The 26,955-nt window shown below is 34.8% G+C and overlaps 1 protein-coding gene across 1 annotated transcript; it reads left to right on the top strand.

The window, feature by feature from the left end:
• The first annotated feature begins 24,915 nt into the window (after positions 1-24,915).
• Positions 24,916-26,572, top strand: LOC133791275 (serpin-Z1C-like). The gene is made up of 2 exons (XM_062229204.1): positions 24,916-25,275; positions 25,778-26,572. The coding sequence occupies exons 1-2, from the start codon at positions 24,916-24,918 to the stop codon at positions 26,570-26,572; spliced, it is 1,155 nt and encodes a 384-aa protein (XP_062085188.1).
• The last annotated feature ends 383 nt before the right edge of the window (positions 26,573-26,955 follow it).

Here is a 26,955-nt window from a genome sequence, read left to right as displayed (position 1 = left end):
GCTGGAACTTGCTCCTTGACCCCCCCAAGATAGATTCGGATGTTGCCTCCAAGCTGGGTTGTACGAATTTGAGTATGGGCCACTGTTTCGGTTAAAATTCTGGTTTCCCACATAACAAACTGCTGCTGGGTTGGAAGGGCAATTTTCAAACATGTGCCCATCTCCACAATATACACAGGAAATGTCTCCACTTTGAATAGCAGCAGCTGGCTGAATGTTGCTCCCCAAACTCATGTTTTTCAGAATATTAGTCATGGAAGCCATTTGGGCTGTCAAAGCAGTCAATGCATCTACTTCCAGAACCCCCGCCACTTTTATGCTTGTTGGAGCTCTTGTGTTGGACCATTGATAATTATTACTGGCTATCCTTTCCAGAATTTCGAAAGCTTCGTTATAAGACTTGGACAAGACAGCACCATTGGCCGAGGCATCTAACACCATTCTAGAAGCTGCATTGAGGCCATTATAGAAGGTCTCCATCTGTATACAGTGCGGGATGCCGTGGTGTGGACACTTCCGCAAAAGCTCCTTAAATCTCTCCCATGCATCACTGGTTGATTCATCTTCAAGCTGCTGGAATGACATGATTTCGCTCCGAAATTTTGCATTTCTGGTGGGAGGGAAATATTTGCGCAGAAACTTTTCAGCAAGATCATTCCAATTTGTGACAGAATCAGGAGGCAAAGTGTTGAGCCATGATCTAGCTCGGTCTCTTAATGAGAATGGAAATAGCTTCAGCCTTAATGCTTCTTCACTCACTCCTTGAAGCTTAAAGGAATCGCTCACCTCCAAGAATGAACGAAGGTGAAGATGAGGATCCTCCGTTGGCATCCCACTGAACTGCCCCACAGTTTGGAGCATTTGAAACATCACTGGCTTGATCTTGAATTGAGCTGCTTGTATTTCTGGCCTCACAATGCCTGGATTTAGCTCATTAAACATGGGGGCAGCGTATTCCCGTATTGCTCTGGCTCTGTCATCTGCCAAAACAATGGGATTAGTGACTTGCTGGCCATCCCCCTCATCATCAACACGTTCAGCCATGGTGCCTCGGCTTTGAGCCTTTTGATCTTTTCTCCTTTTTCTGAAAGTGCGTTCGATCTCGGGGTCAATAGGAGCAAGTTCACTGTCCTCTTGCTGGTTCATACACTGTAGGTACCTGAGATTGCACAACCCGAACCAACAAGATTAAAAACAATGAAAATAAACTGTAAAATAGTTGATAAAACAGAATTTAATTTTAAAGTCCCCGGCAACGGCGCCAAAAACTTGTTGTAAATTTTCTAACGATTAAAATATGCGCAAGTATACACAATCGACAACAAGTAATACAGTGATAATGTATCAAAGTTCGTCTCCACAGGGACTTTTCAACTAAATTAATGTAAAATCAACCAAAAACAGTTTATAATACAGCAACCAAATAAAGAGAAATTTTGAATGATTAATTCTGAAAATAAATGTAAATGAGCAATTTAATTCAACTAAAAATCAGAGATCAAAATGGAAGAATTCTGGGTGGATTTCAGATATGAGAAAAATAGATTTAGGTGGTTAATTCCCCTTGGTTCGTTCCAGTTGCTACAACAATGGTTCAGCAATGGGTTAACAATTTATGTCACAGTTAACAGATTTCGTAAAACCCAGTGAGTTTTTCCCAAAACTTACTATCTATTGTTTATAACCTCCCTCAATACATTCCTGTATTAAAACAGACTATGAACAATCCATCAAGCACCAAATCTTTGGGTTATACAAGGCAGCAAAATAGTCCTATTCCACTACTAAAAATCACCTAAAAATAGATGAATCTCTTGCATCAATTGAATGGGTTCAGCTAGACTTCCCTTTTTCAAGTTAGATCTAACTTAATAAATGCTAAATATGGCCATTAATTAACATTCAATTAACATTACAACACATTCAATTGAACTATGACATAAACAACTTCACCATGCATTTAGAAATTTAGTTCATACATAAGGGTTCATAACCACCCAAATCTTTAGAGTGTTAGTTCATAGCTGAAATTATAAACATAAAACCAGTACAGAATCTTTCCATGGAGTTTGAGCAGAATTTGAGATGAGAAAATAATACAAAATTAAAGAGAAATAGAGATTAGAGAGAATTGAGTGTTGAGCTCTAGTCCCCCTTAGGCGTCAGTCTTCTTTTTCTCTCCTCCTTCTTCTTCTTTCTTTCTGTTTCTCTCTGTACTTTTTTTTTAGTGAAAAATATTCAGAATCCTCCAAAAATGATCCGTCCCTTCCATATTTCGGCTGGGCTCTCTTTAAGGGTACTTGGTTTACCCTAATTAGCAAGTCAAAGTCAATCTTCCCCCCTGTCCTTTGCCACACCATCCAGCTGACTTAATTGTACAATATTCTCGCCACCTCAGCGCCACTTATGTCTCATTAAGTCCAACTGGCATTTGTCACGTTTCCTCCCTGGGCTCTGCCAATTGCTACGGTAGGTTTGCTACAGCATTAAGAGCACAGCAACATGCTCTTTCCAGAATTGTTCCTCTTCATGATCCAAAGCTCCCAATCACCTGTTTTAGCCTCCTTTCCTGATTAACATACACACGAAACTACATAAATCACTAAGAAAAGTATGATAATACAGATACACAGTCCCTTGATACAAATATACACTAAATGGACACAATTACACTACTTACAACTCATTACTCTTTTGTTTTGGTTTGAAAATTATGTTTAAAGATGTGAAAATAACTCTAAATCCTAGAGTTATCAGAGACCAACGTAATAGTACATCCCTGATTAGGCCTAAGCCTCTCGACCAGCTACCGTCGCCTTTGACTAATAAGTCAATGTCTTAACTAGATATCCAGACAACTAGACAAACAAATGCAGATACATATAAGCATATTTAAGATAATACAAGTATGCATACATATTAATCATACAATTTGCTAATCTAATGCATATGCAGAGAAAGAGGACTTGTAGTATACAAATATATTTATAGATTCTGATTTTGTTTGATAAATGGGTATTCCGTAAATTCCATTAGGAAAGAAAAAGTATTTACTTTCTCATGTATAGGGGAGAGAATAAAGAACTACGATGATGCTCATGATTTGAATACTTAATATACTAATTTTGTAATTTGTACAATGTGCTTATTAATCATGATATCTAGCCACACATATATGTCATTGTGAGTGTGATTATAATAAGGGAATAGATGAAACCATTTGTTGACGCGGTTCTTCGGCAACAGGTAATTAAGAGAAGAAAAGAAAGAGATTAGCACTCAAGATAGAACCGTCACAGATATGAAATCTTATATATTGAACTAGGTGACTCAAGACACGTTTTTAAGTGGTTCAAAGGTTAAAATCCTTCTACTCCACTAGTCAATATTATTCATCCTCTCTGGGTATTTGATTTACAAAGTATATAGTCCTTCAAAGACTATTTTTTCCAACCCCTATCAACTCCCAGGGTCTCTATATTTATAGGAGAAGGCACCTGGAAGTTGGTAGGGAGGTCATCCCGTGACCTTACCATTTGTCATATCCACTCTGTGGCATTCATGATTAATTCCTAAACCTGACACATAAGTGTGGTCTAATCAGCATGGAAGGATATAATGGGCCGCACGGCCCAACCCATCCGTGGGTGTCTGACACGCACGTTCCTACTGCGTGTCCGAGAAGTCAAGGGGATATCAGACACGTGATGTCAGATATATGCACGTTTATCTTGCGTGCGTTGATTTCATAAAGGCTCAGAGCTTCCTGGGCTCCTCGCGACACGAACAGCTCGTATTACGAGCTGTTCTCCTGGCGTGGCCTTCAGATGCCCCTCTCGAGCTGAGAAGATCTGCCCTGGAAATAGGATCTTCGTCCGGTGGGCACCTCAGACTAAACCTGATTAGTCCGAGGCTCGTCCTGCTAACCAGCCCGTGGGAAAATCAGGGCGTACACCATTATTCCTCACTATGGTTGTATATGTTAAATATTTTTATGAAAGCTTGAAGAGGCTTAAGATGAAAATTGTAATCCCCCAAATTCTCCGATGTGGTTTAATGGCGGGATTAGTAGGCCAGGAGGGCCATACTTGCTTAATTATGTCATTAATTGATAATATGCATGTATATATGAATTATATTATGATATGATGTTATATGCGTGCATGTGGGTCCACATTTGAATATTATGATATTTTGATCATTTGGCCGTTAAGGGTATATTTGTGTATTTGGGTGCATATTGTGATTTGTGAATGAGATTCCATTATTATGGAGATATATTCGAGCTATTCGGCATGAGACGGTCCTATATAATGGATTAGCGGTTTTGTCATAACGAGATCAATTATTGGGTAATATGAATGTTTATTTGATGATAAATTGGGAGTTATTGAGATCAGGATGGAATTATGGAAGTTTTGACTATAATGTCCCCAGGGGTATTTTCGGGGTCCCGAGCACTAGGTTTTATTTGAGGTTACTTAAGCTTGAAGTAGCTTATTGTTAGGAAAATATGTATTATTGCTCAATGGAATTATGGAAAATCCAAATACAACTCTATGCAAAAAATACAATGGACAAGATAATATTGATTAAATAAGTATTACAACTCAATTGCTCAAAATACAAGTAAATAAAAAGATGTAGAAGAAGAAGATTACAAACTCAATACTATAACAATACAAGTAAATAAAAAGATGTAGAAGAAGAAGATTACAAACTCAATACTATAACAATACAAGTAAATAAAAAGAACAAGAAGAACAAAAGAATTAAAACACAAACTCTCACACAACCAAAGTGAAGAGTAGTGGGGATCACCAACTTGAACAAGGTTCAAGACCTTTATCCAAAAGCTTATTTTCCCCTATCCTCTAAGCACTAAGGGATCTCTCAAGGAAATAGCTCTCTGGAATTATCAAGCCTCAAGGTGTATTTTTCAGCCAAGTGCTTTGTGGATGAAAAATGGTGTGTCTTACAAGTGAGCATTAGGCTCCTATTTTTTATAGAGTTTTGAGACACCCTTTGAATTTCAAATTCCACCAACCCCATGGCTGTTACCAATGATTAATTTGATGTTTTATGGAATTAAAATAGAGATTTGAGAGTTACTTGGCTGTTGGAAACGTTCAAAATTGGATAAAAACCGAAGTTGGAAAATGCTGTCAGCCGCTCAGGCCGCGGCCCACGGTGTGTTTTTGCCTATTTTTGCCTCTTGGGCCGCGGCCTAAGACGTTTTTTCAGCAACCAATTTTCCAACTTTGCCAAAACGTTCCAAATTCATTCTCACTTGATTTTGTAACTTCCATACACATTATGGGAGTTAAAATCACATCTCTAACAGCCATATTTCACATATGGCTTTAAGAAATTCAAATAAAAAATGTGTAATATCAAATCTACACATTATTGGGTAATATTTGGGAGTTACAAATTTGTAACTCCAAAATATGTCACATTTGGACACACACATGTGTCCAATTTTGTGACTCTCAATAATATGTTACAAGGTGTGACAAATCACATTTTGTCACATTATTTAATCTAATATTATATTATATGAAATAATATAACATTCCCCCACTAGATTAAATAATCACTTTTGTAATACTTATTTAATCAATCAAACATTATATTAAAATATAATATTCCCCCACTTGATTAAATAATCACTCTCTATAGAAACCTTTGCATTGGTGCATAAAGTAAAATGTCTTTCGACTTGAATTTTACCTTAGTGTAATTATCACAAATTTAGTTGAAATTTTGGTTGCCAAAGCATTGAACCACTATCCTTTGATAACAAACCGGTGATAACACACACACCTTTGCTATGTTCACTTGAGACCTCAATGTCTCGCTTTTGCACCGTTAATGGCCATGTGCACATTCCATTCATAGATTTTTCTTGAGAATGACTCTCAATTCTCATGAGGGGCGGCACCACCCCTAGGTCTATATAGGTAGAACTCTTACAGTATTTTGTTACCCTAAAATACTTGTCTTTTCAAGACTGAGTTCTATTAAAAAACCTTTCGGTTTTAACCCTCATTTTGGTAACACACTAGTACTCATATCTCAGATGGGACAAAATTTGAGCATTATTACTATTCACTTGATTGACTTGTTATTACCTATTGAACCTAATACCACTACAACAATATTGAGTATATATTACATTAAGGAATAGCATATTTTTAAAAATGCTATTATTAATGGGGGATTAAAATTAACACGGAACTGATGAATAGTGGGGATTAAAATTTTTGGCGCCATATGACTAAAATCCCAGGCGGCAAAATGAATTTATGCCAAAATTCCCTTTCTCTCAGATTTTCTCAAGCCTTTCTCTAAGTTACGAAGACTCACCACCCTCTCCGTCCTCACGAAGACTCACCGCCCTCTCCGCCCTCAACTCATCTCTGCCTCCGCCCTCACGAAGTCTCTCCGCCCTCACCGAAGTCTCTGCCTCACGAAGACTCGCTCCAGAGTCGCGTCTCTCTGCCTCTCCGTCTGGACAGTTGTTGTGTTCACCGATCGCCTCAGCGACGAGGAGTCTCTTTCACTCTCTTCCGATCGTGGCTGGTATTGCTCTGCTATTAGTCAATCGTTGTTAGATTTTCTTATAAAGTTCATTTAAAAAAAAAAACTGGAGCTTTCCATTTCTAAAGTGAGAGTTTTCAGTTTCCATCCCCAGATTGCACCTTTCGATATTGAGTTTTCAGTGACACACAAGGAACTTGACTTCTCTCATTTGCTGGTTAGTTCCTCCAGAGCTAAACCTTTTGCTGCTATTCTTAACTAAAAATTTCATATAATGGAAGGAAGGTCTCAATTGTTGTTGAACTGTATTTCCAGGATCATTTAAGACGGCTACTTAGAGGTCAAGCCTCTCTATTTGATTGGTCTAGATCTTCTTCCCTGGCGAGGACCTTATCACCCAGAGTTTTGGAAAGTCAAATAGATGCTAAGAAGGTTTGTGATTCACTTGCAACTATTTATGCTGTTATTATTTTTTTAGTGTGTAATACGTATATACATACAAGTATATAATTTTTTTTAAATTCTTAAATTTATTTAGAACTCTGTTTAGTTCTAATCTTGCCAAAACAAGTTAATATTTTCTTTCTTATCTTCTTCCATACTGAAAAATAATTAGTATCTACAACTTCGAATCAAATCAGTACAATTACTATTACTATTATATTATTATGTAAAAAGTAAATAAGCAGGAGAATTTAAATTTGAGTTTTCATGTATCTTAATCAAGAAAAGTATTGATATATTAAAAAATAAAGTATACATTACAGAAAATAAAAAATTGGAGGAAGCTTGCAATGCTTGAAGCAGTAGTGAAATTTAGAAGTATAGAGAAGCAGTAGTGGATAAATATGATCGGAATTACATGATGGTAGCTACACGTAGCTCTATAGAAGAGATACACACTTGATTAAAAAAAAACAGTTCTATAAAAATAGTGAAAAGTTGTCACTGACATTGCCCTTCATATTTGGAATCTAGAGATGACCAAAGAAAAAATGTACAAGGTATGTTACTTGTTTTGTAGCCGATAAAGAAAGGGTCAAATTGAAAATACAATATTTTTTGAAGCATGATTTCTACTAGTATTTAGGTTGTTGAATAAATTGTTCGGACTAATGCACCCTGCCACTTAACTTTTGAAAGCTATTCATGATTTAATACGAAAAATAAAAGCCTAAAAATTCTTAGCATTGATCATCCATATGGCCACTCAATGTCTACATGGCATCTTTTTAGAAGAGAAAATAAAATGTATAACTTTAAAAAAAAAAAAAAAGCAAACTGGCAAGCAATTCCTAAAGAATTGTATTTTAACAACAATATACACCTCAAAAATATTTGGAACTAAAAGTTGCATATAGATATTGTTGCATTTGATATGTTTACATTTGGAACTGAAGTAATATAACTGAACCACCATCAGAATAGCTTCAAATGTATTAGAAAATGAATTCAAACGTGAACCATAAAAGTTTAAATCAATATTGACTAAACTGTGCCTAATCTTGTTGTTGTCTCGGTAGTTAATTTCCTTCTCACACTATTTGATAGGTACATAATTGTGGTGTGGTAAGCCATCTCCTCCATTTTAGCAATCTCCTCAACATTTTTCCCTTCTAAGAGCTTTGCATCTCCGACCATTTTGGCCATTTTCTGGTGTACCAAGATGCCTTTCAGGCTCTCCTGTCATAGAGAGAAGTCACCGGTTCCATCAAATTTTTCAAGTTCAAATTTAGCCATTGTTGACATGCTTTCTTGGATGAGTTCTTGGACTTTCTTGCTGCATAAATGTTAGGATCTTGATCTTCTATCCTTGATCATGAAACCTGTGTCTGATTTTGAAGGAAAACCCTTTGTTTTCCAGTTTCAAGATCCTGAAACTTTGTTACTTAATAACAATATCAGAGTAATATTAACAAACACATAGAAAACTTAACAAAAAAATAAAACAAAGAAAGAACACAGAGTTTTATACTGATTCAACCAAGATATCTCGGCTTACATCCAGTTTAAGAATATCTATCTTAGATTTATTATTCAGCAACAGTAAGAGTACATATCACAATCGAGTAATGGCAGCATATCTCTCAAACAATCTCACAAGTGCTTTCTCTCAACACTCAAACCAAGCACAACACTTTCTAACAGTAGTGAGGCTTATTACAAAACCTAGAAACCCAATACTTTTTCTCTCTCGTACTCTTTTCTCTCTCTCTAAAGCCCTTGATAAAATATTTCTTCAGTTGAAAATCTTCTCACCTGTCTCTATTTTTTTAATGAGAAGAAACTTATTTATATTTATATATATATGGGCCTTAGCCTTATTTGAATTAGTTGCCCAAAAAAAAAAAAGAACTGTTTGAAAACAATTGGAGGTTTAAATGAAATAGTTAAAGTTGTTGGGATTTGGTGAAACAAACCCAACAGTAGGCATGTGCAAGATTGAAGTTCTTTCTACCAGATTTTCTCTTTTTCTCCATTCAAGTATTAAAAATACAAGAAAATTAGTAAGAAGACAGCGGAAACTACAGTAATTGTTTTGGCATCATTTGTCATTGCATTTGGATTATGCATTATATAGTGTGTATTTTAAGCCTAGTTATTTCCTATCTAAATATATAATCCACTGGTGTAATGGAATATGGTGATTGTTTTTTGGAATGTATACTTCCACTTTCAATTTTTACTGTCCCTAAAACAAATTTAAAAAGTTGGTTTGAAGCTTTTTTTGTTGGCACTTCTATGCACATTGAGAATGTATAACACCTGTTCTGAATGGCAAAATATTGTAATGAAAATATGCTTGAAAATGACTTTTGTGAGAACTAGCTTTGTGAGAGAGTTTCTTCAGGACTTCTATTATTATTATTTTTCCCAAGATTTTTCCTTAACACCTTATTTATTCTGAGAAGTTCTTTCCCTAGTCTATCTATAAGTACTTTGTTTAGTTTGTTCTTGATATATTGTCAATCTATTTTGCTCAATTTAAACCATTTTATTATAGCACCTTACAATTTATAAAAAAACATCTATAGCAAAAAGAATATAATTCTTAACCGCTGGTGTATTATATGCATTATAATAGTTTATGGGAACAATAAAACATAAATAACAATGCTCTATTCTCTACAATAAAAAATTAGCTGGAAAAAAAAGAGAGGAGGAAATTGAATAGTTATTAAAATTGCCCTTGAGTTATTATCTTTGTAGGCTCTAATTATCATACTCAATAAGCCCAATCATTAAGTAAATTGTGCATTCCATTGATAATTAAGTTCATCCTCCTGATCACTAGATGTTTAGTAGCTTAAGAGGAAGTCTATATCTATATATTAGCAAAAGCACATTTTGGAAGTGGCTCATCAACCTAGTTAATTCTCTTTGTAAGCACAATCATTATTTTTCTCTCTTGGTTAATGATTCATACTGTCGTTGTTAACTTCACAAAATATAACTGTGATCACGCATAAACATGAGAGTACAAAACCATATATGGAAATGTGTAGTATAATATTGAGTTTGACAAACACTGCTAGATCTAAGCATGTACATAATACAATAGGACATGCTAAGCATCTTGTCTAGGATTAGTACTGTCTCCTTGCAAATGCATAGACTCCTCAGGATCACGCAGCCCCCAAACTCTGGTTTGTTGTTGCACTACCAAAATTGAACAACACACACAAACACCTTATGATCACAGCAAGAAACCAGAAAAGAAAGTAAGAAAGAACACACACCATTACAGAACTCAACCTTGCAAGAATGAATATCACATCTCAGCTTTTTTTCTCTGTTTTCACTCTTCTTCTCTTGAGTTTTTTTTCTTCCTCACAATACCCAACTAGCTTTACAAGACAGCTGGAACATTTATACAATGTGTAGGATATAACTACCATAACTAACTTTATAAGCCAGCTTTCTAACAACACTAGAAAGATATGTTTACTCTAATTATTCCACATGTGGCTTTCTTAAATAGAAATTATTTTATGTATGCTGATACAAGTGAATGAGCGAAGGGAATAATTAATTTTTATGTTTTTTCATTTGTTTAATTTTGGGTAATTGGGATTATAGTGTAATTGAGCTGGTTGTTTTTCTTGTTTGAGTGTCTTAATACAGTTATTGAATGATAAGGGCATGTAGCCTTTGGTTGGGCGATGTCTTATCTGTATGTCTTGGTTGATTGGATTTCTTTGTTTTTATAAAATTGGTTTTGTTTGTTAGGTCTTGCCCCTGAAATTCTTGAAGATCTGTACCATCTTATTAAGAAGGCAGTCTCTATTAGGAAGCATCTAGAGAGGAACAGGTCGATTGATTTTGGTTGAGAGCAGGATTCACAGTACACTTTTTGTTTTTGCAACATTTATCGAGTTGTCAGTAACACTTTTTCTTGCAGGAACTGGAGAAAAGTCTGAAGGCCACTTGTGAGGAATTCATCATGTCTGTCACTAAGCTAGTTGTTTGAATATTGTATGGTAATATACTTTATAATTTATAAAGGCTATTATTACATATATATAAATATACATTTTATGCTTGTTGTTTAATTTTAGTGTTCTTAACATACGATTGATACAGGGCAATTTAGTACATGCCGGAGGAAGAGTTATTTGTTCAGCCGAAGGAGATTTTCAATAATACAATTACCAGAGCAAACTAAGTACGACGGTAATAAACTGATCCAAATAACTCAAAACTCTATTAAAATTTTAGTATTATTATATAATAAATCAAACTCAGCTAATCATATGATTTAAGTTTATATATTTTGCTTATGGAAAATTTTTAATTTATATAAGCTCCTCACATTCACAGTTTGTGCATATATGTTAGCATGCAAAGTTACGACTTACATGGTTGAACATAATTGTGACATGACTTTTTGATTTATTGGGTTCTCTACGCAAGTTTCTAAATTTCTTTAACTCTTTCAGAAATTCAGAATTGGAGGAAACTTTATTTGCAACAGTTTGCAAGAGGTATGTTTTCTTTTATTTTTGTTAAAATACTTTGCAAATGTTAGAGGAGTTTGAATATCTTAGATATTCATCCATAGTGAAGTAGGTTCTGAGATTATTATTATTATTGTGTGCTGCGGTGATAACAGAAGGTTGAGAACTTGTGTGTATTAGTGAAGTAGGTTCTGAGAAATTTGTGTGCTGCGGCGAGATAAGGAAGAAAACTTGTGTGTTGATTGAATATTTTGAATTGATAATGATTGATGGTTGGTTAATAAATATGGCTGGAATGTTTTCTGATTTTCTGTTAGTTATTTGATGTATATCTAATAAACTTCAAAAACCATAGAAATTTGAAAGTAGAATCGAAACCCATGTGGGGAAAATCGAAACCATAGAAATTTAGTCATCAATCAACTAAATACAAAGTGAACTTGAAAAATCTTAAGGTGAACTAAAACCATAATCCATAACTGCTTAAAAAAACTCCTTTTATACTAACTCCTTTATTTCCCTGGTTGTTTTGTAAATGTATCCCATATACTAACTCATTTATTTCCCTCATCAGAAGCTCTCTCAAACTACCATATTGAAATAGATATCAAATTCTTGAACTGACAATACTCTTTATATATATATAAATATATATAATATTTCTTTGAGATGAGGATTGGAAATGCCAAAATTATCTCAAGTTTAGCAATAAGACTAAATAAACAGCTTAAATTCATTTCTGAACTCAAAATCAAGTAATTTTAAAAATCAAATCATATAGTATATTTTGGTTGATACAATTTTGTATTTACCATTACATAGACTTATCAAAATTTTGCTTTTTGTTGGTTAGAACAGGACAACTAAATTGGTGATCATGTTGGATAAAAATTGGCTACGCTTCAATAGGTAATAAGAATTAGGGATTTAATTAGTGCTAGCTTAGTAAAATTAGTAACTTACTGTATTTGTTACTAATATATTATAAATATGAACTTGTCTTTGAATTGTAGAGCCTCGGATGAGTATAGAGAAGGCGCTAAGAATTTTGTAGAAATGTCAGAAAAGCTAGCTGGTTATCCAGAAAAGTTATTGTGTCCATGCAAAGTTTGTCGAAACTTAAGTCACCAATGTATTAACATTTTGTATGAACACTTAGTCATTTATGGGATTGATCCAACATACAAAATCTGGTTTCATCATGGGGAAGAATTATCAAGAGATGATGATGTAGAGACAATGGAAACATTTGATTCTTACAACTTGTTTAGGGCTACAAATATTGATGGTTGTGATTTTGAAAGTCATCTAGAAGGTCATGATGACACTTTTATGGAAAAAATAGAAGATGCAGACACTCCATTATATCCACAATGCACTAAATATACTAAGTTATCGTCAATTGTTGCATTGTATAAGGTTAAAACTACCAATGGATGGTCTGACAAAAGTTTTGATGAATTGTTAAGACTTTTGAATGATATGTTTCCTTTAGATAATATGATCCCCAAGTCTATGTATGAGGTTCGAAAATTTCTTCGATTATTTGATTTAGGATATGAAAAGATTCATGCGTGTGTTAATGATTGCTGTTTGTTTAGAAAAGATAAAGAAAACTTGCAAGAATGTCCAACATGTGGAACCTCACGTTGGATGTCAGATAAGCTGACTAAAAAGGTTCGACATGGTGTCCCAGCAAAAGTTTTGAGGTACTTTCCTATAATCCCTAGGTTGAAACGGATGTTCATGTCTAAAAGAATTTCAAAGGAATTAAGATGGCATCACAACAATAAAAGTTGCGATGGAAAAATGTGTCACCCAGTGGATTCAGCAGCATGGGAGCTAGTCAATGATAAATGGCCATCATTTTCAAATGAAGAGAGAAATATTAGACTTGGCCTTTCCACAGATGGATTTAACCCATTTAGTAATTTAAGTTCTAAGTATAGTGTTTGGCCTGTTTTGTTGGTCATGTACAACTTACCCCCATGGTTGTGCATGAAACAGGAGAATATTTTATTATCAATGTTAATTCCAGGACCTAAACAGCCTGGGAATGATATTGATATATACTTAGAACCCCTCGTAGAGGACTTGAAATTATTATGGAATGAGGGTGTTGATGCTCATGATGCATTGGACAATACAAATTTCAAGTTGCGGGCTATTTTGATGTGGACAATCCAAGATTTTCCAGCATACGGGAACCTTGTTGGTTGTAAAAATAAGGGATGCTTTAGTTGTCCCCTATGTGGTTATGGTACTCATTCAGAGTGGCTAAAACATAGTGGGAAGTTTTCATATCGAGGTCATCGGAAATTTCTTAAAGAAGACCATCCATTTCGGAGTAAAAGAAGTTGGTTTGACGGAGAAGTTGAGCATGGAAATCCCCCAAGAATCATGAATGGGACTACAATTGCTGAACACCTTAAAGATTTTGTGAATGTTTGGGGAAAATCCACTTCAAAGAAAAGGAAACAAAATGATTCAAAAGAAATGTGGAAAAAACGATCCATATTTTTTCAGTTACCTTATTGGAAGGTTAGCACATTCTTACTACTCTAAAAAAATTTTGTGTAAATTATTGTTTTTGGAGGAATTTCATTAGTTATTTCTTTTGCAATTTTTTTAGGAATTGTATGTTCGTCACAATTTGGATGTGATGCACATAGAGAAAAATGTTTGTGAAAGCATCTGTAATACATTGCTAGATGTTGCTGGAAAAAGTAAAGATGGACTAAAAGCTCGCTTGGATTTGCAACATATGGGTATTAGGAGTGCATTACACCCACAAGAGAAAGGGACTAGAACCTATCTTCCTGCAGCTTTACACACACTATCAAAGCTTGAGAAAGAATTATTTTGTAAAAGGTTGTAAAAGCTTGAGTGAGCCACAGACGGGCAAGATTGAATGGAAAGATTTAGCTGGATTAGCTAAGGGTTGTGTAACGACAGACGTGGATTTATGGTGGTATAGAGATCGGACTTGGGATCCGATGGACAGTGAGATTAACTGGGAGATTCTGGATGAATCTCATGCTATTCTTTTATTCGTTTCATTCAGGCATCATGAAAGGGTAACATGATATGGAAATTTTATAGTGATGGCCTGAGATGAATGGGCATATATCGAGGCATGTATAAAGTTCTTAACCTGTTAGCAGGTCGAGACAGTGTGTCAGGAAACAGCAAGGCCATTACAACCTTTGGGTGTTTCATAGTGGGAATGAGTCAGCATCGCGATGGGATTCCCAGGTTGATGGATTGAAATGATTTGGCATTAAGTCATTGTGGACTGGTAGTCCAAGTGAGTCTAGTGTATCAGTAAGGACAGGTGAAAAGTATAGCTGATCTATATTTGAATCTCCTTGTGAGAAGGATAGAGAGCCTTCGTGAACTCAAGGTCTATCTTATCAGATGAAGACTCTAATGTTACTTCCAGGTTATGGAAGGGTGAGAGAAGGCAATGAGTATATAAATAGAATTTTGTACAGATCGTTATTCCCGGGCTGCTTATAATCAGAGGGAGAACTGTCCAGTGTTGAAAGGGTACCTTATGAGATAAGGTATGGTAGAACATGTTCATCACCTGTACATTGGAATGTGATGGGTGAGATGTTACATCTGGATCATGAGGTGGTTCAGGGGACCATAGAGGTTACTAGAGGTTGGAGCAGGGATGCTCATTTCTCAGAATATATGGAAAGTGATACTAAACTGAAAAGCAGGAACATGGAGTTCCAGGTAGGAAGTTATGTCTTCCTAAATAATCACCATGGTAAGGGTTGATGAGTAAAGGCAAGTTGAGCCTAGATTGGTATGACAGTTTAAGTCCTGGATAGGACTGGTCAGATTATCTTTTGGTTGGACCATAGTTTGGGTTCCGATAGTTGTACATTGTTTTGTGCATTTCCATGCAGTGGACATGGGTTGAAAGAACTCATGAGTTGAGTTATGAGATTTTGAGGAACAAAGTATACCTTGATTTAAGGTATGTTGCAGAAACAGTGAGGTCAAGAGAATGACCTGGGAAACTGGAATTGGTTGTGCGGAATTTTTATTCCGGGTTGTTCAGATAAATTTCGAGGACAAAATTTCTGTAAGGAGGGGATAGTTGTAATGCCCCAAATTTCCTAATAAGGTTTAGGACCTTGATTAGGAGGCCGGGAGGGCCATAATTGATTTAATATGTTATAAAATGAATATATGCATGTTAATGTGAATTATATTATTATATGATGATAAATGCATGCGTATGGGAGTATTTAAAATGATAAGGGCATTTTGGTAATTTGGCATGCTGATGGCATATTTGTAAATTGGGTGCATATTGTAATTTGTGAATGAGATTTAATTATTATGGAGATATATTCGAGCTATTCGACATGAGACGGTCATATATAATGGATTAGCGGTTTTGTCATAACGGGGTCAATTTTGGGGTAATAGAAATGTTATTTGGTGATAGATTGGGAATATTTGAGATCAGGGTGAAATTCTGGAAGTTTTGACTATAGTGTCCCCGGGGGTGTTTTCGGGACCCCGAGCACAAGGTTTTATTTGAGGTTACTTAAGCTTGAAGTAGCTTGACAGATAAGAATGTACGTTAGAAATCTCTCATTCTCTCTCAAAACAGACCGTTTTACCGTTTGAGCCTTTTTGAGGAAATCTTGAGTTCTGGGAGTCAGAATCAAGCGAGGGTCGAGGCATAGCGATCCTAGGAAATATTAGAAGCTTCTTAACCGAAGGATTTGATGAGAAACAACCCAATCGAAGGTAATCTAAGTTTGAAGTTTGAAGTTTTTAAAGTTTTAAAGCTTAGAATTGGACTTTGTTAATTGTCGAGTTTTTGGTTGGTTTGAGCCTTGGGTTTTGGTGGTTTTGGACCATTGGGGAGTTTGGGAACTTTGATTTGATGATTGGGGAATGTTTGGGAATGTTTTTGGAAGATTTGGAGTGTTTAAAACGCTTTTGGGAATGGCCACGGGTTGGGGGCCGCGGCCCTGTTCTTGTGCGCCGCGGCCCTAGTTTGAAGAAGCAGGTGTCAGGAAGTGACCCTTGCTGGGCGCCGCGGCCCTTGCCTCAGAGAACCCTGGGGGCCGCGGCCCAAGGTGCTAGGGCCGCAGCCCTTGCCCTGTTTTCACCCCGTTTGCTCGTTTTGACCTCGGGAACTTAGTTATGGGCCTCGGGAGTGTCCCTACTACTTGGATTAGTTTGGATTGATATCTTGGGGGCTAGATATTGGTGTGGAACCTTTGATTATCATGTTATTGATGGTGTTCCATATTTGGTTATGATTAGGTGACCGCTAAGGGCTTAAAGGTTGATCGTTCTCAAGGGTCGTTCTTATATTGGTTCTAGCTCGAATCTGAGGTAAGAAAACTGCACCCTGCGTATATGAGACATGCATGGTTATTATTGATGCATGTCGGTTGATTATTATGTATGGGACATGCATGGTTATTATTGATGCATGTCGGTTGGTTATTATGTATGAGACATGCATGGTTATTATTGATGCATGTCGGTTGATTGTTATGTATGACATGCGTGGTTATTATGATGCATGTTGATTGATTAATGAGTATGACATGCGTGGTTATTATTGAAGCATGTCGGTTGATTACTATGTATGACATGCATGGCTATTCTTGACGCATGCTGGTTGACTATTAAACGTGACATGCATGGTTGTTATTGGTGCATGTTAGATTGCTGGATTTATTGCATATGATGCATGAGAAACATGTGATTGGGACATGCCTTATATACTGAGTATGATATCGTTAAGAGCTTGAGTCTCTGTGTTCGTGCATGGTCCTAATTATACTAATACCTGTTTAGTAAGCATGCTGAATACCTTGTTTATGGATATGGAACATGTGATATATGATTGGCGGCATGACTTACTTGTGTATGACACTGACTAGTCAGGGACCGACTCTAAAGTCGAGAATCACGCATTGAATGGCTCTATGGCATTAATGCTAGACCGACCCTAATGTCGATGAATCATGCATTGAATGGCTCTATGGCATTAATGCTGGACCGACTCTGAAGTCGAGAATCGTGCATTGAGTGGCTCTAAGGCACTAATGCCAGACCGACCCTAAGGTCGATGATCACGCATTGAATAGCTCCATGGCATTAGTGCGAGACCGACCCTAAGGTCGAAGAACTTATAAGCGCTTGCCTGGTCTATGACCAGATGTTTATAGCCAAGGTATATGACCCCGGTGACTGTTTGTCACATGGCTAGGGGACGTTGTCCATAGCACGACTCTAGAGTCGGGAGGAAGGTTATGTTGGTGACCATTCACCATGCACCTGTCCTGATCAAACTTATGAAAGAATCACTTATCAGTTAAGCCGTGGTGACCCTATCGTCACATGGCTAAAGGGAGCGATGCTCATTATTGTGACTTTTGGCTATTGTCACCTATTTGCTTGGACTGATAGTCCTGAATGGTTATTATGATCGTTGTTGATATTATATCATGCTTTATTGGGTTTTCTTGCTGGGCTTCGGCTCACGGGTGCTATGTGGTGCAGGTAAAGGCAAGAGGAAGCTAAACCATCCTTGAGTTGGAGGGCTTAGGTTATGATGTGTACATATGCGGCTGCTCGACCGCCACGGTCGGGGTTTAAAGTGGAACTAGGGTTGAACCCTGTTTTGCCGCTTAGAACGGCCTGTTGTAAATATTTTCTGTAATAAACTCTGAATTGTATTTTCGGGATCCCAATGTATATGTTAAACGTTCTAGTGAAACGTTATATCTTAACCAAAATGTTTAATCCCTAAACCGCTAATCATACTTAGATCACGATTTTGGCCAAATGTCTCGATTAGCGAGTTTAGCACTATTTACAAGGTACACCGTAACGGTCCCAGGAGTTGGGGCGTTACAATGACATTAGAAAATGATGTTATTGAAACTTTATGCTTACTAGAGAGATTCTTTCCACCATCATTTTTTGATGTCATGATTCACTTAGTGGTTCATATCGGACGAGAAGCACGACTATGTGGACCAGTCCAATTTCGATGGATGTATCCATTTGAGAGGTAAATCACTAAGACTTAATTGTTTTGTTTATTCTTATTAGTTTATGTGAACATTCTATTAATGATGAGCAATTGTGTGATTAATAGACGCATGAAGATATTGAAAGATTATGTCAGAAATCGAGCAAGGCCTGAAGGTTGTATTGCAGAGTGTTATCTTGCAGATGAGTGTGTGAGCTTTTGTAATGAATTCACTGACCATTCAATTGAACTAAACACAAAATAAGGTCGAAATGAAGAGTGGTCAAATGATGTGATACTTGAAGGTCGTCCAATTTCTAGGAGGAAAGAAATTATATTGACAGATGAGTTGTTAGAAATTGCACATCGATACATTCTGTTAAATACATTTGTTGTGGAGCCTTTTCTAGAGTAAGTGTCTGATATTAGAAATTATTTTTTTTTTTTATTAAAAATGTAGTAATACTAACTCATTGGTCCTATAAATTAGGATTCACTTAGAGGAGTTGAAAAAAACAAACAAAATATATGAGAGAAATAGTGGATTACTTTGGAAGAAACATATACAAACTTTTTCAACATGGATGAAGGAAAAGGTAAATTAATGCAAACTAACTGGTTCATATCAGTTGTTTTAAATATCATTAAGAAAATTAACAATGTCATACTATTATTTGTATAGGTTCCTATGCATTCCTCAACTTGTGATGAAACTGATTTGTTGAAATGGCTAGCATATGGACCCAGAAAACATGCTGCTTCTTACACTGGATATATTATCAATGGTCAAAGATTCCATGTACATGACATTGAGAAGTCCACACAGAATAGTGGTGTCTCAATTGAAGCTACAACTATGTGTAAATCTAGTGCCAAAGATGTATCTCAAGTTCCTAATTTAGTTTCATACTATGGGGTTATAAGGGAGATAATCTTGTTAGATTACTATATAGTTCAGATTCCAATTTTCAAATGTGATTGGGCAAATGTCCCTAACGGTGTTAGGGTGGAGGATAGTCTTACTTTAGTTAATCTACACCAAAGTCAATGGTCTGTTGGTAGAGACCCTTTTATTTTAGCCTCACAAGCTAAACAAGTCTTCTACTCAAGAGAACATGATTCTTCCAATTGGTATGTGGTGATTAGGGCACCCCCTAGAGGTTTTTATAACATGGAAAATTATGATGAGCAAGAATTCATGCCTGTAATGTCTGAAGTTACTGAATCTAGGTTATATAATGTAGTGGAAGATGAACAATATGTTAGAGATGATTGTGAGGGTATATTAGTTTGATTATTGTTGTGTTTTTTGTAAATTGTAGAAGATGTTGCACTTGACATTCAAAGTTGTAATCGATGGAAATTTCAGTTTATACTTTAGCTCATTAATTGGTTGTTTCTTATTTGTGTATTTTTAGCGAAGAACTCTTGAAAACATATGTCTTTGATGCCAAGAATGACTATTTATTTCTTTCTTTCTGACTTTTATTATATGTTTTTTTTGTGATAATTGATAATATGTTGTTATATATGATTTTTGCAACTCATCAAAAATCTTACTAATTATAGAAACGGTTGATCAGAAACTAGTCAAAGAGTTTGCCAAGTACAAGATATGTCACCTCCATCTACAAAAGGAAAGAGGCCAAAACACATACCTACAGGAAAATTAGTTAAACTCCTCAATGAAAAGAGGAAGAGCTTTAGACTAAATTTGGAAATTGATAAGGTTGTTGAAGAGAGATATACTAAGGATGTGTCTCCAAAGAAAAATACACGTAGAATGATTGTAAGAAATGACTCTTCTGATGAAGAAGAAGTACCCATCTCCCCTGTGACAAGGAGATCTCTTAAAAATCTATTTGAGGTTGAACAACCAATAGACTCTCTTGAAAAAATAGTGAGACCACCTACTAATGACCTAATTTCTCCATTCTTAGCTTCAAAGATAGCCACTAGGGGATCTATTAAAAGAGTGGTTGAAGTAGAAATTAGTCCTTCAAATGATCATGCCATCTCACCAACAGCCACAACAAAATCACAACGCCTACAAATCCCAGAAAACCCAAATGAAACAATTGTTGAAAACTTGCCAGACACAATTGTTGAAAACTTGCCTGACGAACAAGAACTACCTGAAGAAGTTGTTGCACCTATTACCCAAAAGAGAACTAGAGGCCCTAGTAAAATGAAGTCTATTGCAATAGACAGTGATGGTCGTTTGGAAGTTAAGTTTAACTCAAAGGGACAACCAATAGGTGCAACATCAATATCTTTGTCTTCATTTTTGGGTGCACTTGTTAGAGAAATTGTACCAGTAACAATAAAAGATTGGAGGAAGATTCCTCTAGGAATGAAAGAGGTCTTATGGAAATCTATTCAGGTATATATACTCAGGTTTTATGCATTGAACATGAAATTTGTTGAAATTCATTTACATTAATACTAACCTATTATTAATTTTACTAGGCAAGATATAAGGTTGACAAAGATTGGCAAAAGACCTATATATTCAAAAGTATGGCAGATCTTTGGAGAGCTTCGAAATCAAGGCTAGTTACTAAAATAACAAATGCACCAAATGAAGAAGCAAGATTGAAACTAAAGCCTGATAATATTAAATCTATGAATGAGTGGAAAAGTTTTGTTAAGGAAAAAAATAGTGCCGAGTTTAAGGTATTTTATTCTTAACATCTTATAACCAAATATATTTATGATTAAAATTTATAGTTTAATGTCTCTATTAACTTTATATTCTTAGGCTACAAGCGAGAAATTCAAAAAAATACGGACAAAGCAACTACCCCACACTTGTAGTCGCAAAGGTTATGCAAGATTGATTGATGAATTGGTAAAGCCAAACATCTTTACAGTTGTTTTATTATAGAATTTGGTTTAGATATTTTTTTAATTTATTTTCTTATTTTGATAGATGAACCATAGTGAAACCAATACACCACCTTCTAGAGTTGATGTTTGGACCAAAGCACATAAGAAGAAAAATGGCGAACCAGTAAATTCAGAAGTGGCTGAAGCTTTTGTATACACCTTGCCCTTTCAAAATCATGTGACTTTAGTTTTAACTTACTCATTTGTTTGAATACATTTATTGATACTATTTATTTTTGAAGGATTTGGTTGAAGAATATAAGAAAGATCCTGCTATGTCTTCAACTACAAGTGTTAATGAAGACATCCTCACAAAAGTACTTGGTCCTGAAAAAAATTCATACATGAGAGCTTTCGGAAGAGGAGTTACTCGGTCAAAGTTGCAAATTGTGTCAGAAAGAGATGACCATTTGATAAAGATAGAAGGTCAATGCAAAGATTTGAACGACAAAATGCAACACATGGAGCAACTCATTGTTTCTTTAATGAAAAATCAAGTAAGTATTTTGATGCTCAAACTATATTTTCATGTGGCTGAATTGCAATAATAACTAAGATTCATGTTTAATTTTTTGGTTAGTCTTTACTTTTGTATTTTTTTTTTAATTTTGATGTTGAATTCATGTCTTTCTATCTTACTTGTAAATAGAATACATCTTCTCAGAGCGAGGAGCAATCAAATGTCAATGTTCAATCAAATTCTCATGTTCATTCCACTCAGGTAATTATGATACTAATTATATGAAAATGATAAAATCTAAAACATATAATATTCAATATAAAATCATTTACTGCTGCTGAATTTGTTATATTGATATATTGTTAGAGTGTCAAGAACCACACATTTGGCTCAAAATGCAAAATATTAGATTGGATTGGATCTGGACAAATTATTGCAGAAGGTTATTTTATCTCAAGTGACCCAAAGGATGAGGTTCACCATGTTCCTCTTGGGCCTAATGCTATGAAAGTGGGGATAGATCTTGTGAGAAAGAATGATGCATTTCTGTGGAGGCCTTCAACAATTATGTCTACTATAGAAGATGCTGTAGGTAGTATAATTGCATGGCCAGCTGATGAAGTTATAATTAGGTAATTAACGTTTTTTATGTACTCTTTTAGTTTACTATAACTTTAAGTTGAAGCATTACTTATTTAAATTTTGTTGTAGCTAAACAAATGGACTCGCAACAAAGACAAGTGCACAAATGATGATGAATTGAAGGATGGAGCAAGTTTCACGCATGGTTTACTTTTGTGTATCTTGTAATGTTTCTATTTTTCATTTTTGAAGTAAAAATTGTTCAAGATTATAAAACTTTATTATGTTATGCTTTCAAACTTAAGTTAGAACTAAGATCTCATGAAGTAGACACATTCATGGTTTGAATTAGTTATTGTTTAATGTAATACTTATGGTTTATCAATCTAGTGAGAATTACATTTTATGATTAATTTTGAATTTTTTTATCAAAATACAATAATGAAAATCTTTTAATTAAAAAAAAACCATATAAGTATACTTATCAAAATAAAATTTAAAATTTTATTACTATATGTTATGATTTAAAAACATATTATAAGCGTAAAAAATCGTTATGGTTTATATAATATAACAAACTAAAAATGTTATCAAAATAATCAAATGTAACAGTTGAAAAGTGTTATGAAAAAAGTACAAGATTAAACTTCAAATTTATAATCAAAAACTGTATCTAAATGTTATTATTTGAATATTATAGCACCTAAAAATGTGTTATTGAATAGTTTAAGATAACACCGAACATAACATTCAAAAAATGTTATAGAAAAGACTGGACTTTTAATAACATGGGCTACGTTAGCATTTTCAGAAGTGCTATCAATAGTCCCAGATAGCACTTTTTAAGTGTTATGAATACTGTTTTTTCTTGTAGTGTACTAGTTTGGTGACTAGTATTAAGATAGGTTACCATCAACCGTAAATCTCTTTAGGGAGTCTAAGTCCCACCCTTTGAGATGTAGAAATAATTCCATTTGAATCATTTCTTTTCTCATGTATGCATACTTAGACACTCTCATTATTTTATTCAAACTTTGTTGCTAGCCATAGTTTGATTAAAATAGTTAATCCTTTAAAATAGTGATTTTGACCATAGTCAACACCTCTACTATTTTATAGTTTTATATCCAAGATAAACATTTTAATATTAATTCTAGAAATCTCTTTGTTTCTAAAATTCTCCTTTATTTTTTAAATTGATTTCTTCTTGAATCAAAATATTACAAACAACGACTTTCGACACCAAACATGTGTAGATTTGTTCATTCTATACACATATAGCTAATGTGATTTAGAATGTGGAATTCAAAATCACCTATTTGATAGGATGACCAAATTAATCAATTGATTAACAACAAAATAAATTGATTAACTTTGGAGCATTACCCCCACATTTCTCACATAATGATAATAAAATATCACTTTAAAATAGAAATTTCTTCATTTCTAATAAGTCATTTATCCTCCAAGATAAATCTAGACCTATGATTCTCAAAGTTCAACATGAGTCCTTAAGCTTCATGATAAACACCCAATAGATCAAGATAAAAAACCTCAATGTTTATCGGGTTGCGGGTTGGGCAGGTTTTCGGGTTGCGGGTTCCCAAAAAACAAGTTTTCGGGTTGCGGGTTGGGCAGGTTTGCGGGTTTTTCGAGTTTTTCGAGTCAAATGTTCACTCCTAATAAGCGGGTCAGGCCTCTGTCTATGACCCCAAAATAAAAAAGACTCATTTTTTAAAAATGTTTTTTTCTATACAAAAAGCCTTATAATTTACAAAAATACCATTTTATATATAAATATTATAAAAATATCAAAAATTTTGTTAAGGCCCCAATACTCACAGGTAAGACTCTCAGTTTGATAAATTTGGCACAAAATATAATACACCAAATTTAGTATAAAATATAATATTAAACAAATTTAACACATTAGTAAATACTATTTTTTTATTTACTATAATACAACTAATTACTGTAATTTAATAGTCCACAATTATATATCATCTTTTATTTCTTTTTTAATAGCAAATTTTTTTAGTACATAATTTAAAAAAATTAATATTTTTTATGTTCTGAATAAATACTAAATAATTTTATTTTACGTTAATTTATATCTATTGGAACACAATTACACATGTTAGGCCAAATAATCCTTAACTCAAATTTTTTTACACACAAAACTTATATAATGTTACATTCTCGTAAAGTCTCCTCAGGTATCTCGGGTTGGTCAACATCGTAATAATTATATTACAGTGAGCCCATTTGATTCTCCTAGATCTTTTAAATGATTATGGATGGTCATAATCAACTTTTCTTTCTTCTGTAATAACTTAAACTGAGAAACGAAGATAGAAGAGAAGAAAAGAAACCCATCTAGCTCTCTCATCAAAGCTTGTTTTCTCCAAACTCAAAGGCTAACTTTAAGTTCAACCATGAAGTTATGCATACGGGTAATGAAGAGAGCCCTTATGTACGAACAAACTAAAGATTTATTAGGCAAGAACTTTATAGTTTCACCATTGTCGTGTACAATTCTGCTGAGTATGGTGGCTTCTGGACTGAAAGGAGAAGCTTTAGAGCAGATGATGTTCTTCTTTAGGCTGAGAATGGGACTGAGAAGTATAGCTGATCTAATCGCTGAGTCTGATCGACTAATGGCTATGGTATCACTTGACAGCACCAAAGGGCTCTTACCTTTGTCCTCTGCCAATGGCGCTTGGGTGGATAAGAAGTACAAGCTCAAGCCTTCGTTTCAACAGGTTTTGAAGACCACTTACAGAGCAGATTCCATGGCACTAGATTTTGCCAACGAGGTAAACCGTCTTAATTTTTTCTTTTTCTTTTATGTCATATATGTGTGTGTATATATATATATATATATGTACTTAGCCTTGATTAGTGATCTTGTTGTGTGCTTATTAATGTCCCACTGATCATATACACATACTAGGACGATTTTCCACAGGAGCTTTTCACTTTAAGTTTACTGGTGTGCTCTTAGTGTTTCGATGAATATTTTTTGGTGTAATTTTGTTTTGACAGTGTGTATATTGAACTTATTTAGAAATAGTATCTACAAATTTTCAGTGTAAGTTATCGAAAATTAAGTTGAAACATGGTGCTATAAATTATTCAAAATTTTATGAAAATTTACAAATGCTCTGAATAACTGCACTATAAAAATCGCATTAAAAAGTATTCACGGTCGCTGAAGAGCCTCACTGAATGTGAAGCCTATACGAAAATTTTCTTATATATAATAGATGACATCATTCTCATTTATGGTTCTATACTTATGTTGATTTTTCATGAAAGCTTGAAGAAGCAGTTACTGAAATTAATACTTGGGTGGAGAAAGCAACAAATGGGAACATCAAAGACAGTGTTCCAAAGCAGTTCTTGCTTAACGATACTGTCCTAATCCTTGCCAATGCTCTCTACTTCAAAAGAACTCGTAAAAGGTCAAGAGCATTACTTCCATCTGGAACCATTACTTGGAATTTCTACACCTTAGATGGTAACACTGTTCAAGTTCCCTTCTTAACTCATTCTTTCCTCTACCTTCCATATGGATCCTCTCAAGGGTGTAAGATTCTTAAGTTGCCTTATCATGTCGTGAATCAAAAGGGTGTAAAACTGTTCTCAATGTACATTTTTCTTCCTGATGAGAAAGATGGGCTGCACGACTTGATCAAACAATTGACTTCAGACTCACCACTACTTAATCTACAGTTCGAATACAAGTATGTGAAAATGGAAGAGATAATGATACCAAAGTTCAAGTTCAAGTATAGCACAGAAGTTTCTGATATTATGGAGCAAATGGGGCTGAGGCTGAACATGAACAAGGATGCGGAGATGTTAGAAGGAGTACCAGACCCCAGAACTGCTATCATTGATGATATGAAAGTTTGTCACAGTTGTTGTATTGAAGTTGATGAAAATAGAACTGAACCTCCTTTCATTGATCACTTTTTTGGTGGTGGCCATGACGATTTTCCTCTCATTAAATTCATTGCAGACCATCCATTTATGTTCATGATCACAAGAGAAGACACTTCTGAAACTCCTATCTTTGTTGGAGCTGTGGTTAATCCTCTCCTTCAGTGAACTTGGGCTTATACTTTTGAACTACTAAATATATAAAATTATAGTGTTGGACTTGATGAAACTAGTTTGGAAAAGGGTTGCTATTAGGCATATCACATCGTATCATATAATTTGATAGCAATACTATATAATAATTATTGCCTTTTGAACTCTGTTTTCTCTTTCCTGAGTTAGTCTTATACACTTGTATGTATACATGCGTGTATGTCGATATATATCTATATATATCTTGTATTTACCAACTGATTTTCTGTTTATGCTAATGTAAATTGTTTGTGTATATTATGACATTAGTACTGTGAAGATTGTGATTTTTTTCCTCAACCAATTAAAAGATTAGCAAAATGAAAGCTCATTGTTTTCTCATGTTTTCAGTTGCATCT

Source organism: Humulus lupulus, chromosome 7, assembly GCF_963169125.1.
Source record: "Humulus lupulus chromosome 7, drHumLupu1.1, whole genome shotgun sequence".
Taxonomy (NCBI): Eukaryota; Viridiplantae; Streptophyta; class Magnoliopsida; order Rosales; family Cannabaceae; genus Humulus; species Humulus lupulus.
Note: the sequence above shows the minus strand (reverse complement) of the source record. Positions and strands in the feature narration are given on the sequence as shown.